The sequence below is a fragment of the Acipenser ruthenus genome, chromosome 19 (genome assembly GCF_902713425.1).
Source record: "Acipenser ruthenus chromosome 19, fAciRut3.2 maternal haplotype, whole genome shotgun sequence".
In the NCBI taxonomy this organism is placed as follows: Eukaryota; Metazoa; Chordata; class Actinopteri; order Acipenseriformes; family Acipenseridae; genus Acipenser; species Acipenser ruthenus.
This window is the reverse complement of record NC_081207.1, coordinates 9878889-9892124: the sequence shown is the minus strand read 5'-3', so window position 1 is coordinate 9892124 and position 13236 is coordinate 9878889. Positions and strand designations below refer to the sequence as shown.

Genomic DNA, 13236 nt, shown 5'->3' with positions numbered 1-13236 from the left:
GTTTGGCTTATCCTTGTGGAGTTAATAAAATCTCCTTAGTGTTCTTAAGCTAAAAGTATGTTTTTTTTGGACTTGGTAAATACAGCATTATTTCTTTCCTTCTAGGTCAAGTTCTTCAGATACAAATACAGGATCAAATGAAAGCACTGGAGTACGACAGCCGGCCAAAAACAAAATCCGAAGACACAACAATCGCCTCTCCACAGTTTTCAGCAGGAGCCCACACTTAAAAGACAATCAGTCCGATGAGGACTCCACTGTGGCGGACGGAATGCACCTGACTGACGACCCCTCAGAGCTGTCAATGCAGCTCTCCGCACCTGGGGTCCTCAAGATATTTGGCAGTGAAATCAGTACGGGTGCAAACTATAAGAGTGTGCTTGCTACCTCTCACTCCAGCGCACAAGAGCTGGTCAAAGAGGCTCTCGAGAGGTGAGTAATGTTTTTTATATAAGTTATCTAAGGGATTTAGGTGCTTATGAAAGACACCTCACCAGTATAGCACAAACAGTGGAATCTCAGTCAGAATCTCCACAGTTCCGTGCATACATATCTCAGCTGGCTCAAGAAGTTTTTTTCATCAGTTTTCTTACCTCTTGCTTACAGTACTGTCACATTTTTCCATATACAGTATCTGGAAAACTACTTATCCAATTGTGATGTTATGTGGTATTAGCATTATTTATTGAGAGCATCAGATTCTGAGTATACAGTACATTGTGGCATTTGTCTTATTAAATTGGCTTGAAACTTAGTATTGACATTATATAGCATAAGTTATGTATATAAGTTAAGTGATTTTGGGGAAATATGGAGGTGTCTCTCTCTCTGTACATCTGTCTGCCTGTATGTCCACTTACATTTTCAAGTGTATCTTAAGAAGAAGTTATTCTACACAGTAAATTAATCATTTTAATATACCTTACCATGAAACAAACTCCTCATTTGCTTACCTAATAACATCTAGGTTTTAAATACCACTTAATTCGAAACTATTAATTTCTAATTCCTGTTCCGTACTGTTGATATAAGTCAGTTTTTTTTAATGATAGCTCTAATTCTCTAATATCAGCTGTAGCAAGGTGGGGGGGGGGGGGGGGGGGTTGGGGGGTTTGGGGGGGGGGGGAGTGTTATTGATGTACTTGTTAACAGTAGTAAACTGTCCCGTTTTGATTCTTTGCTTGTTTTTTATACTTTTATTTAGGATTTGCAGATATGTTAAATACCATGCTTTGGTCAAAAAGGAATGTGATTTACAGAAAAGGGAGCAGGATTCAGCAGTTAATCTATAGCATGGTATTACGATAATTAATGTAAAACAAAGTGCAGTGGGGGGGGGGGGGCAGCGATAATGCTACGAAAGCTAATACGATCTATGCAAACAGGTTAACACCACATTAAAGGTGCAGTTCAGTCCTATCCTATTCTATTCAAGAATGCAGATATGTCAGTTGTGACTAAATGTGTATGTTCTTTGTGATGGCTGAAAGTAAGCTAACCCATTGTGTAACAAATCCACCAACAGGTTTTTATTTACCCTTGACTTGAAAGTGATTTATAGATTAAGAATCCTGCCAACAACCATGCATTCAGTTCCCCTTTAAAGGTTATATTTTTCTTAACACAATAGTAGCGCCCTTTATGACACAGGCTGGATTGAGTAGTTGCAGGCAGCCTTATAATAAGTGCCCTTGATTTGTAGAGAGCTATGCAGTTGATCAAATACCCCTTCTCCACTGGCACATCCAATCTGTGAGGGCTTGGTACAGTACAGGTATGGGTGGTTCTCCACTGGCTATTTGTCGAGCCGAGTGAGAACCAAACCGTGAAACTCCGGCCTCACAAGACATCTGAATCCGGCTGCGAGCCAAGCTGAGCCAGGGGAGGTTAAAGATTTTCGTCATTATGTTGCATCAGTCAGTACACTCCAGAAAGAAAAACGATGATCATGGTGGGCAGTGAGTGTGACTAGAGAAAAGTACAGCCTTGGGACAGCTGAGGAAGTGCAGGTTCTGGTTTTTCTGGGGCAGATAGAAGTGTTCAGGGAGATCTGGATTCGTGTCAAAAATGAGAAAGTTGATGCCCGAATTTCTGATGATTTGAAGCAAATGGACATAAACCGTGGGTACGGTACACTTAACTCACACACTCAAAAACACAACATTCTATCAGATTTCTTATCCTTGACCTATATTATATTAATATAAAGAAAGAAAAAAATGCAGAAAATAAAACAATTCTAAACTTATTTATAAAAATATAGACGAACAAAATGCTGTACGCAGAGCCTCTTTTTTTAAACACCCAAACAAAAACAACTAGAAAAAACAACAACTATCCTTAAGCGGGATATCTTTGGCAAATCATATTTTTAAAACCTTCTTTTTTCCCCTTCAACTGAACTAATTGAACTTTAGTAAGTCGATATAATTAGTAAAATTTGTGGATTATAAAGAAATTCCTAAATATATTTACAAAATATAGTGATAAAAGATACAGCTGTACCATTGGTATGTTCATTTTTGAACACTATTTGTTTGCACATCTTTTAGCAAACTAAGTTAATTAATAACAATAATTAATAACAACTGTCTTTCGTTGCGTGTGACATCAGTAGCACGGCTTGGCTCTGCAGTGGAAAAACAACCCAGGCTCCCCTTAACCGCACAGTGAGAGCTTGGTATGGTCCCGGTGCGACTCGGTTGTACAGTGGAAAAGAGCCAAAAGGGGCACTGTTTATCATGTAGTCTTTTCTCATTACTAAAAAAGTGCTAGATAGGAGGAACATTCTTTCAGTGATTTGCTGAGTGCTTGTCTTTCTAAAAAGCAATCGCTCAGCAAATGACCAAAAGAGTATCCTCCCTAATTTAATTGTAGGATACCAAACACCGCCTTGCAGGGTTCAGGAAAATTCCAACCTGTCCAGATTCTTGGATTGCACTACTCCATGTAGATGGGCTCTGTGCTCTAAGAGTCTGTAATGTATTGAATAGTTTGCTGCGTCACATGGTTGGTTACCTATAGTTAAACCAAACTTGTGGGATATCAAAGAGTTTGATTCAGGGTTTGTTACATGTTTTAACAAAGGATGTAAATGCAGGTTTAATAGTTTAATGGGTGATTTCACAGATTCTTATTAGCACCAATCTAGGATAACTAATACCGAAGCAAATATTAAGTAGTCCAAGATTAACGGTTACCATTTAAACTATCAGACACATGTCCTGTGCAAAAGTAGACTTCATTTGGTGTTTGTTATCATCTTTATATTTTACTTTTACATAGATTTTGACATATTCAATTCCCGTTTAAACGTTGAAACCTTCACAGCCTTTATTTTATTAGTGCTCCCTTGTTATTCCATGATTTGATCATTCACGAATTCACAGTAAGGCCATGTCTACAATAAACTGTCGTGTTACTTTACTGTATAAAGACCCATCACTAATTTAGTGTTTTCAGTATTTCACCATTTTGTTGTGTTGATGTACAGTCAGGTGTAAAATAATAAAAACAACAGGATTAAAACTATTTTATTGAGGGGTTATTTTCACTGTTTAAATTTCCTTGCTGTGAATAAGGAAAGCAATGTAAACATAAGCGCCTTGTTGACTTCCTTTCTTTCAACATGCTCTTCCAGGTATTCTCTGGACAAGGCCGAAGCTGGAGCCTACGTCTTGTGTGACGTGATTGGCCGGCTTGGGGAAGAGCACCAGTGGAAGACGGAGTGTTTCCGGGTGGTGGGTGACAATGAGAAGCCCCTCATGTTGCAGTCTCTCTGGAAGCCCAAGGAAGGTTTCTGCCGGCGCTTTGAGATCCAGAGGAAATCCAGCGTGGAGAAGAAGACCGCAAAGGAAAAAGATACAGTCACAGCAGGTACACTGCCTACCCTCCAACAAGTATTGGGGCAGACTACCAAATGTAGAATGGCAGGTGGGGTATTTGTGTCTAACTCACTCAGACCTCATACCCACCAAGGTCTTTTCATTGCTTGATAATGTAACTTAACTGGGCAAAACAGATTATGACTTTGAAATGCAAAAGATATATATGTGTGCATGTCACCTTACAATATATTACATCAATTGTAATGAGCCATTTCTGCTGTGATACCACAGCCAGACTTGGCTGAATCTCTTTACACATTTAGTAAATTAGTATAACTGAATTGTTTCAGTGTCTTATTTTTAACTGCATCTGGTACACCAGAGTGGGACCATTAACCTGGCCCCCTGCAACTACCCCTAATCAATGTAAGAAATGCATCAGTTAGAAATATACCCATAGACCAAATGTAGCAGATATATTCAATGATTAGACATGTTTCTGAGCGCTCTATTGAAGCTGTGATGATGTAATGACTGAAACAGAAAATTATATGAAATGGGAATCTAAAAGATAAATGTTATACTCAGAGCAAGGTGTTCATTAAGTAATATTTAATACTTATTGTTTATTGCTGTGTTGTGTTCCTCCTCTAAATTTGATTTAGACTCGATTTCATACTATACTGCAGATATAGTGTTAGGGTTAGAGTTGGGGTTAAGTAACCGTGAAACAGGCATATCATTAAAGAAGCATGTTGTAAATAACAGTAATCTAAGGCCATAGATCCTGCTCATTTGATTATGACCACAAAATCAACACAGTAGTACTTTTTTTTTACGTCCTCTTGTCTGGTTGAAAACATCCAGGGCCCATACCAGTCTTTTTATCGTATAGGATGTTTTTTTGTTTGTTTGTTTAATCAAGCCCAGTCACAGATGTACGTTTTCCTCTGTGGTTCAATATGTTTCCTCTCATGCTCTTTGTGACGCCAGCCAGAAACTTGTGAAGTTTGTGTAAGATAAGAACAGCACACAGGAGCTCAAATACTAGCAGTTAAAGAGTGAGAGTCTTGAATGTGTTCAGTGGCCTGCTTATCTGTCTATTTGCTTTGGAAATGTCTCTTATGCTGGCAGTTTAGGGTTTCCAGTAGCCCCAGCTCTTTCTCACACAGGAAACGGAATAAAAATGAACCTGTTCATTGTTTTTCTTTCCATCTACGTTCAGAGTAAGACACTGTGTTTGTGTTGGCCTGCTGCTATTGTATTTAAGGGGGTTGAGTAAGAGAGGGGAGCAGTAATAATGAACTTTTATTCTACTTCATAAGCTTGTGACAAAAAAGGATTGATATTATAACAAAATGCCGCGCTCAGTCATTACCATGGCAAGAACTTTGTTTATTTGTGCTTTTGTGAGACAATCCTTCTTAACCCTGGGAAAATATTCATCTTGTACGGGAGTAAGAAGTGCAGCCGCCCAACAACAAAAAGAAAAGTCAAGATATTTCTAATGAGGTAATTCAGTATCTTCAATGGAAATTCAATTGATCTGTTCTACGAAGAGGCATTATAAAATGGCAAGAAAAGAGGGAGCAATCTCATTGGCTAGTATTTAAACCAGTGCAAATATGTTACATTTCCAGCACAGAACGATTCTGCCTGATTCACCTGACATCCAATTTATTTTGGTAGGGGTGGGGGGTGTGGGCTGCTTAACTATACTTAGTTTCACTTAATAATACTCTTAGGTGTGTGGATATCGGACCATATTTGAACACCATGTCATGTGTCATTGCTTTCATAGTAACACAAGGAGAGTTACAATTATGAACCATTGGTAGAATGGTACTACAGTGGAACATGTCCGTATTTGGACATATCAATAACATTGGTATTGTAATGGACCAAAAAGACTTCATGCTGAAGTAAAGAACCAGATGGACACAATAACCACATATGCCTTTGAGAACAACAGTACCTAGAACCATTCAGAATGACTGTAAATAGCATACAAGATTAAGGGTGTAGCTATATGTCCTCATATACTAATGGATTATGTGGATACTTATTTAAAGTTACCATAAGTACAAGTGATCCTTGGCTTAGTGTTTTTTTCCAGAAAAGGAAGCTGCCTTTTACCCACGTGGATAAATCGATATAAGGAAAACATGAGTAGTTGCACTCTTAAGGAACATTTTGACAATATCTAATTACCACCTGTAATGAAAACCAGGTTCTGATATCAATGCTTGTTATTCATTAATAGCAGTTATTCTAGTATAGATCACAAGACATACAGAAACATTTAGTTCCATTGTATTAACTTGTAGCTATAAATGCTGCATGCTCTTACATGGTAACTACTGGAGAAAGTGTAATTACATGGGGGTGGCCTGTGCCATGCTATTACTATGTAATTACATCAGGTAACACAATATTACTCACATGGCCTTTACCTTGTAATTACATGACAGTTACCATGTAAGAGCAGATACAGTCTGTTATTACCCATTTATTACCACATAATTACATGCTATCAATCTGACATAAGTCCAGGCTCTTGAACTTCTTCCTTGTCACTTTTTAAAGTACAAACATGTATTAAAAAACTAAAAGTGATGTATATATAGGACAGCGCGTGTCTGTGTAGGTGAGTAATAGCGGCACGGATAGGAGTGGATGGACAGAGGATGTATTGTGGAATACTGCAGGTGAAACGTGTGCTATAATAAGCTGAAAGATCCTCAGCAGTCTACAATTAAGCATATGTAGGCAATAGTAATTATTGTAATCGACAAAGTCAATTACTGTACCTACAGACCACCATATTAATTTAGAATGATTGCTTTATTCAGAACCTCTGAGGCAAATCAGACTGCACACAATAAGACCCCACTTGACCCCTATAGAGTCATGCGTGCAGCAGAGAGAGGGAGTGTGACGATCAGGGAATTAACTTATTGTGTTGGGACAGAGCTTCACTTGAGTCACAATGTAACACAGTCTGGAGAGCTAAACATTTGTAGCAAACCAAAAGAAAACCCAGTTATTACACGTTTAACTGATATCATACACCAACCGGACACTGCTCTCCCCGTTGTTTTCTATGGAGGCCAGCCATTCTGTTATAACTTAATAATGAAAAGCACTGATAACACTAATTAATGTCACCTGTTCTAAAACCATTGCTTACTGATGAAACGCTTCACAGGGACACTCATGTCCTGCTCTCAAAAAGTCTTTCAGCAGACTACAATGATTATTTCAGACAAACAGAAGTAAATAACTTTAAAATGTTGTAGTATAATAGTGATAATGACATTGCTGTGGCGTATTCCTCGGTAATAATAGAACTCCCTCTGTCAAATAATGCCCTTATTAACTCTGGAGTTCCATTATTATCTTGTAATACACCAAAGCAATGCCATTATCGCTTAAATATAGTTAAACAAATTGTTTATATTCACTGAGCAATGACTAGAGATTTCTTTCTTTCTGTTTATTTCTCAGGCATTAACGCCCAGGCTCGCAAACTACAGAAGATTCGCTCCCGGGGAGCCTCAGTCTTTATTGAGGAGGATCTCAACAGCAACTTCTCACTGTGGAGGAGCCTGAGCGAAGTCAACTTGTCTGTGAAGTCCAAGGACCCTCGGATGAATGGGAAAAGCCTGCTGTTGGAAGACCTGGAGCCGGAGGTAGACAAAGAGGGCCAGTGTCTGGGACTCGAGAAGGAGGAGACGGAGAGCAGCGATGATAACACCACACAGTATTCCATTCATCCCCCCTTTGAATTCCCTTACTTTCTGCTGCTGCAGGGATACAGTTACAGACAGGTAAGAGGATTAAACTTATACTTTAAGATGCTGGGGAGATGTTAAAAGATGTTACATAAGTTAGTGTGCTTATATAATTATACCCAGAGTACTGTCACTCTGATTGGAGTCTGTTGTCTGTCCCCGGCCTAATTGAGGTCATTATGGGGTCATTATGCTGTTGAGATCAGGGAAGTGTATTGAATGTGTTGGCCTGCATAGTACCATTGAGTCTAAACAGACTCTTGTGCACCCGGAGTGACAAACAAAGTGTTGTTTTACACAGTGAGATTCCCTCAGCTGTTCCACAAGCCAGTCCCTTCATTTCTCTTCAAGACGGCAATCGCTGTTCCAATGTAGAGGACAATAATGTTTCTCAGTGATGTGAACTAACATTGGGAGGTAGAATATATGTATGTCACTATTTCAGGTTTTGAGATTAAGCATTTAGATTTTTCAGTTGTACGAAGTTCAATTCAAAATAAACTCAAAAATAGTGGAGGCATCTTTTCTGTACATCTCTTTTCTTTTTTCTGTCACCTTGACAAAGGTACATCCAAATGTGCTCAAAGTTGATATGGGCACTTCTTGGCACACAGTTAACACCAAGGTCATGTTCCTTTTCACAGCACAGGGACCTGATAGAAAATAACTTCAAAATCACTCCGCTGAATTTTATGAAGCTTTGTATAACATCAATGTAATGTCATGGTGAACAGAGGATGCCTTTCTATCTGCATTGTTAGCTTTACAAAGCCTATATTCTTTTAAAGTTCAATGATGCTATGCAACAGTTAGATGCTATGCAAACCATAATATATACTGTATACGCTGAACATAGACTGCAGCATTCACATTAACTTCCAATCCCAACAGAAGTGAAGTATCCATATCTGTTTTGCAGAGAATACAAGTTCAGAATGCTTACTTATGCAGTTCATTTCTGGGGTAATGTGTCCTAAGTGGACCAGCTGCAGGAAATCAGTATATTGAGTATTAGCAACAAAATTGGGGAGCAATATACTGAACATGGTGTTCAGTTTTCTGTTTTTGAATCTGACTTTATTGTTCTGCACCCTCAGTAAGCAAACTGCTGTAATAACTAAGCATACGCCACTGCCACTTCTGGCCACATCAATGATGCATACCACATGCTCTGACATAGGGTCTTTATAGTTGGTACCCAGCTGTATTCTATGATTCTCTCAGTAAAGTTCCATTACAAGTGGTGTACAATGAACACTAACTGTTTCAATGCCACTGTCTTTTAACCATTGACCATACTACTGGTGATGTCCAGTGGAAATTAAACCTTTCACTGTCTCATTGTTTTTAACCTCTGGACAATAATATAGATCTATTTTTTTATTATTATTTGTTTAGCAGACACCATTCTCCAAGGCGACTTACAGAGCTATGCATCAGCTGCAGAGTCACTTACAACTACGTCTCACCAGAAAGATGGAGCACAAGGAGGTTAAGTGACTTGCTAAGGGTCACACAATGAGTCAGTGGCTGAGGTGGGATTTGAACCGGGGACCTCCTGGTTACAAGCCCTTTTCTTTAACCACTAGACCACACAGCCTCAAATTATTATTATTATTATTTATTTATTATCAGACGCCCTTATCCAGGGCGACTTACAATTCTTACAAGATATCACATTATTTTTACATACAGCTACATTATTTTTTACACATTATTTTTACATACAATTACCCATTTATACAGTTGGGTTTTTACTGGAGATTTCTACATCATGTTTACATCCCATTCGATCTGATTTGACAGTCCCCTTATATGACGCTATCGGGGATGCTGCTCACAAAGACTTAATAATATGTTTCCCTCCCGAGTCTTGCCAAAGTAAACTATGAGGTATTCACAAAGCTTTAATCAATGAGATGTTTTTTATGAATGAAACCCAGTTTGAAACAGTTCTAGTTTGTGTAAGTCTGCAGTGGTGCACTTTTATAAAGGTTAAAGTTTTGTTAATAGGGCACATTGTCCTGGCTGTGCATAGAGCAGAATAAACAGTGTGACATATTGTTATATAGGCCCAGACAAAAACAAAACAAAAGCATTAACATGGCAAGCTAATGCTTAAAGTAAAGATAATGGATTAAGTCACTGTGATGTAAAACAGTAATGTTGCTCCTTGAAACAGGCATGACGTTCTGTAAACCAGCTTTTCCTGTTACAGCCGTATGATGTGAAACACACACTAAGGAACCGGTTTTCAAAGCCTTGAGCTAATCTCTTAAAATAAACCTCAAAAATAAATAAATTAGACTATATTAAGGCCTAAAAGCCTCAGAATGCATATATTTTGTAGTCTAAATGACTTGCAAAGCAACATTCCCCCAGTTATTCCTAATAATAACACAACTGTGTCAATATTCCACTGCGATGGGACCTAAATATTGTTAACTAACAAAGTATCACTACAGCCCTTCCCAGTACTGAATTATTTCTGTTATACAGTAAAAATAGGTAACCAAACCAGTAATTTAGTGCACACTAGAGATGGTAAAACAACATGGAAAGCTTTTTCTTTTCTCTCAGACCTGCCATTGTTTTGTTTATTAAGACTGTAACCACCACTTGAACCACAGCAATGGCATGAAATCCTAACTGTCGGAAGAACTTCCGAATAAAAGTCTCAGATTTCTCTCGGCGATGATAGATGATAGATACTGCAAGTCTACCGTTTCGTGAGATATCGTCAAAGCTTATTTCACGGTGTGAGTAAAATTGCCCACACTGTAGCTGAGGCTTGTAATTCCGCTTGTAATGACCATATGTACTTAGCTGTTGAATGACAGATTTTCCTTATATTGTTAGCTTTCAGGTGGCTGCGTTATCAGATCACAGCTTCCTGCTTTCCTGTCCCAGGATAGAGAATAGGAACATGATGTGATGCCACCACGGCAGTACCTGGAGGCCAGTGTCACATGACATTGTAGGTTCAGTGATGGCCTCCCTCATATCTGTCCCAGAGTGGAGGGAGACCCCATTATCTGAACATTAGTTTTATTATACAGTTACTGTCATCCATCACAATTTGAAAAGTTGTTGCTGTTATGTTTTTGGATCTTACACATTAGCCCTTTGTTGTATCAGTTATTATTATTATTTGTTTATTTAACAGACACCTTTATCCAAGGCGATTTACAGAGACTAGGGTGTGTGAACTATGCATCAGTTGCAGAGTCACTTACAACTACGTCTCACCCGAAAGACGGAGCACAAGGAGGTTAAGTGACTTGCTCAGGGTCACACAATGAGTCAGTCGCTGAGGTGGGATTTGAACTGGGGACCTCCTGGTTACAAGCCATTTTCTTTAACCACTGGACCACACAGCCTCCTGGCAGTGTTTTACTTTAGAACAAGTTTGTGTTGATACTAAGAAGTACTTGAATGACGCTAATGTTCATTATGTGTTTGTCTTTTTTTAAAACATTATTTATTCATTTTTCTTTTGACAAAAGAAATAACCTGGAAATGATTTATTTTTTAAATAAGCAGTATCCCACAAACATGTCTGTTTTGACTCAAATTAGGATTTCAGGGTGAATGTTTACTGCATCCTTCTATAAATTAGCCTGTGCACTGGTCTTCATCAGTTTGTTTGCATTGCATAGTTTTAGCTAAAGGAACCCGAGCCTCCTCCCTTCTTAAACATTTCTAAACTTTGTGAACTAAACAGTCACTCTCCTGTTACTACCTGCAGCAACAGCAGGGTTATGAATGATGTATATAAGCTCTTTTAGCTCTGGAAAGTAAAACAAAAATGTAAACAAAGGAAAACCAGGTGATTTAACCGAATCACGATTGAGAACATAAGGGCATATAAACTCAGTTTGGTATGTCTGTCTCAGCGCAACGGGAAAGCAATGTCAGTTCAGTAAAATCTTTTAAATCCCACATTTTACGAGAGGCGATAATAATCATGATAAATGCTGTATACACTACATTCATACAGTAGGACTTCACAGTTAGGAACACCACACTTACAAAAAGAACACACCACTTGAAACCAGAGAAAGGGCTCATAGCTGCTATAAAAGACTGCACAGTTCCCCTGACGTATTATTTGTGTTCTTATTATTATTCCTTATTTTAAAGATGTAGAGCATTTAGTGATGCAATACACATACATGAAATTATTGAAAACAATACAAGTTACAGCCATTTCAGCCTTAGGAACATCGACAATTCCCTATGTGTTCAAAGTGTGGAGTTTCTCTGTATTTACATAATGTCGTAGATATCCCAAGCTTAACTAGGTTAAAACGAATGGACTGAAAAAATGACATTTTTGATGTCATATTTATGTCTACATTTGCATGTGAAACAGGTCCCTTGTATTACGTCATTCCATAGATACAATGTACTGCTAGATGCTATTGATGTTTCAAAACGTATGCAGTTCAGGAAGTTTATAATGACTTTAACCTTCTAACTTGGAAAATCAACAGTTTTACTTAGAAGAAAACTGGAGCAAAAGCCTAGTAAATCCTAGTAAAACATCTAATTGGCTGAAGAGACTATTGAAACCCAAGAAACAGAGTACTTTGGCTTGCCATTACAGGTAGAGTAAGGCCTAAAAGCATCAGAGTGTAGAAAGGCTAATGTAACAATGACAAAATAAAACAGTGCTGTTTTTTGGCCTAGTTTCAGGCTTCTAGTTCAACAACAATAAGCAGCTGAAAGGTCACAGCCTCCATTGTTTACAATCTGTATGCTAAATTTGTAACTTTCAGGATTTCGTTATTTATCTGATGAGTGAGATGACACATGTTTTCGGACGCTGCAGCGAGCATTCCACAGGAGAGGATGAGGAGCGTCTCAAAGTGGACATTCTGCTTTCCGCACCGGACATCCTGCCCCGCCATTGCAGCGTCAGACGGCTGGAGTCCAGCTCCCACTGCAAGGCCACCAAGAAGACAGTGACTCTAGTGAAACCCCTCCACGGTGCTTTCGTGACCCACAATGGAATCCCAGTCAAGGAAGAAACACAACTCCAAACAGGGGATCTCCTTGGGCTTGGTGACTTTTACTTGTTCATGTACAAAGACCCAACAGCCCCCACTGCAGGCCAAAGACCGGCATGGTTGACGACCCCAATGACTCACCTGGGCGGGACGGCCACCTGTAAAATGTGTGGTTCATCGCTGCTGGGCGAAGCAGCCAGGAAAATGAAACCTTCTCACCGGAAATCGGTCCACCGGTTAACAGATTCCAACGGGACAGATCTCTCGCTGACGTACGATTCCATACACGAGGACCAGCTGCTAAGCAAAGTTATTAACATGACAGACCCGAAAGGTGATGAGCCAAAGCTGAGCCCAGCTTTCCTGCTGTGTCTTTGTATCCAGCACTCAGCCGACTATTTCGAACTATCTGATTTCCGGAGGCTTTTGCTTAAGATAGCCAGTCAGGTCCAAACGGTTATGTGGGTAAGTATACGCTGGTCCCTTTTGTCTTATTAGTATATATGTCCCTCGTTAAAATTCATGCAGTAAACATAACCCAGAAGCGTGTCTGATCATGTTGCCTGAGACCCTATACAGTTGAATAGTATAGGATTAATAATT

The 13236-nt window shown here is 39.0% G+C and overlaps 1 protein-coding gene across 1 annotated transcript in view; it reads left to right on the top strand.

The window, feature by feature from the left end:
* The window catches only part of LOC117424239 (ras-associating and dilute domain-containing protein-like), a 78788-nt gene that overhangs the window by 3209 nt on the left and 62343 nt on the right, over positions 1-13236 (top strand). Inside the window, exons 2-5 of the mRNA XM_034040416.3 lie at positions 106-432; positions 3641-3876; positions 7335-7657; positions 12403-13098. Of these exons, the coding sequence (XP_033896307.3) occupies positions 106-432; positions 3641-3876; positions 7335-7657; positions 12403-13098 (1582 nt within the window). The remainder of the gene's footprint in view (positions 1-105; positions 433-3640; positions 3877-7334; positions 7658-12402; positions 13099-13236) is intronic.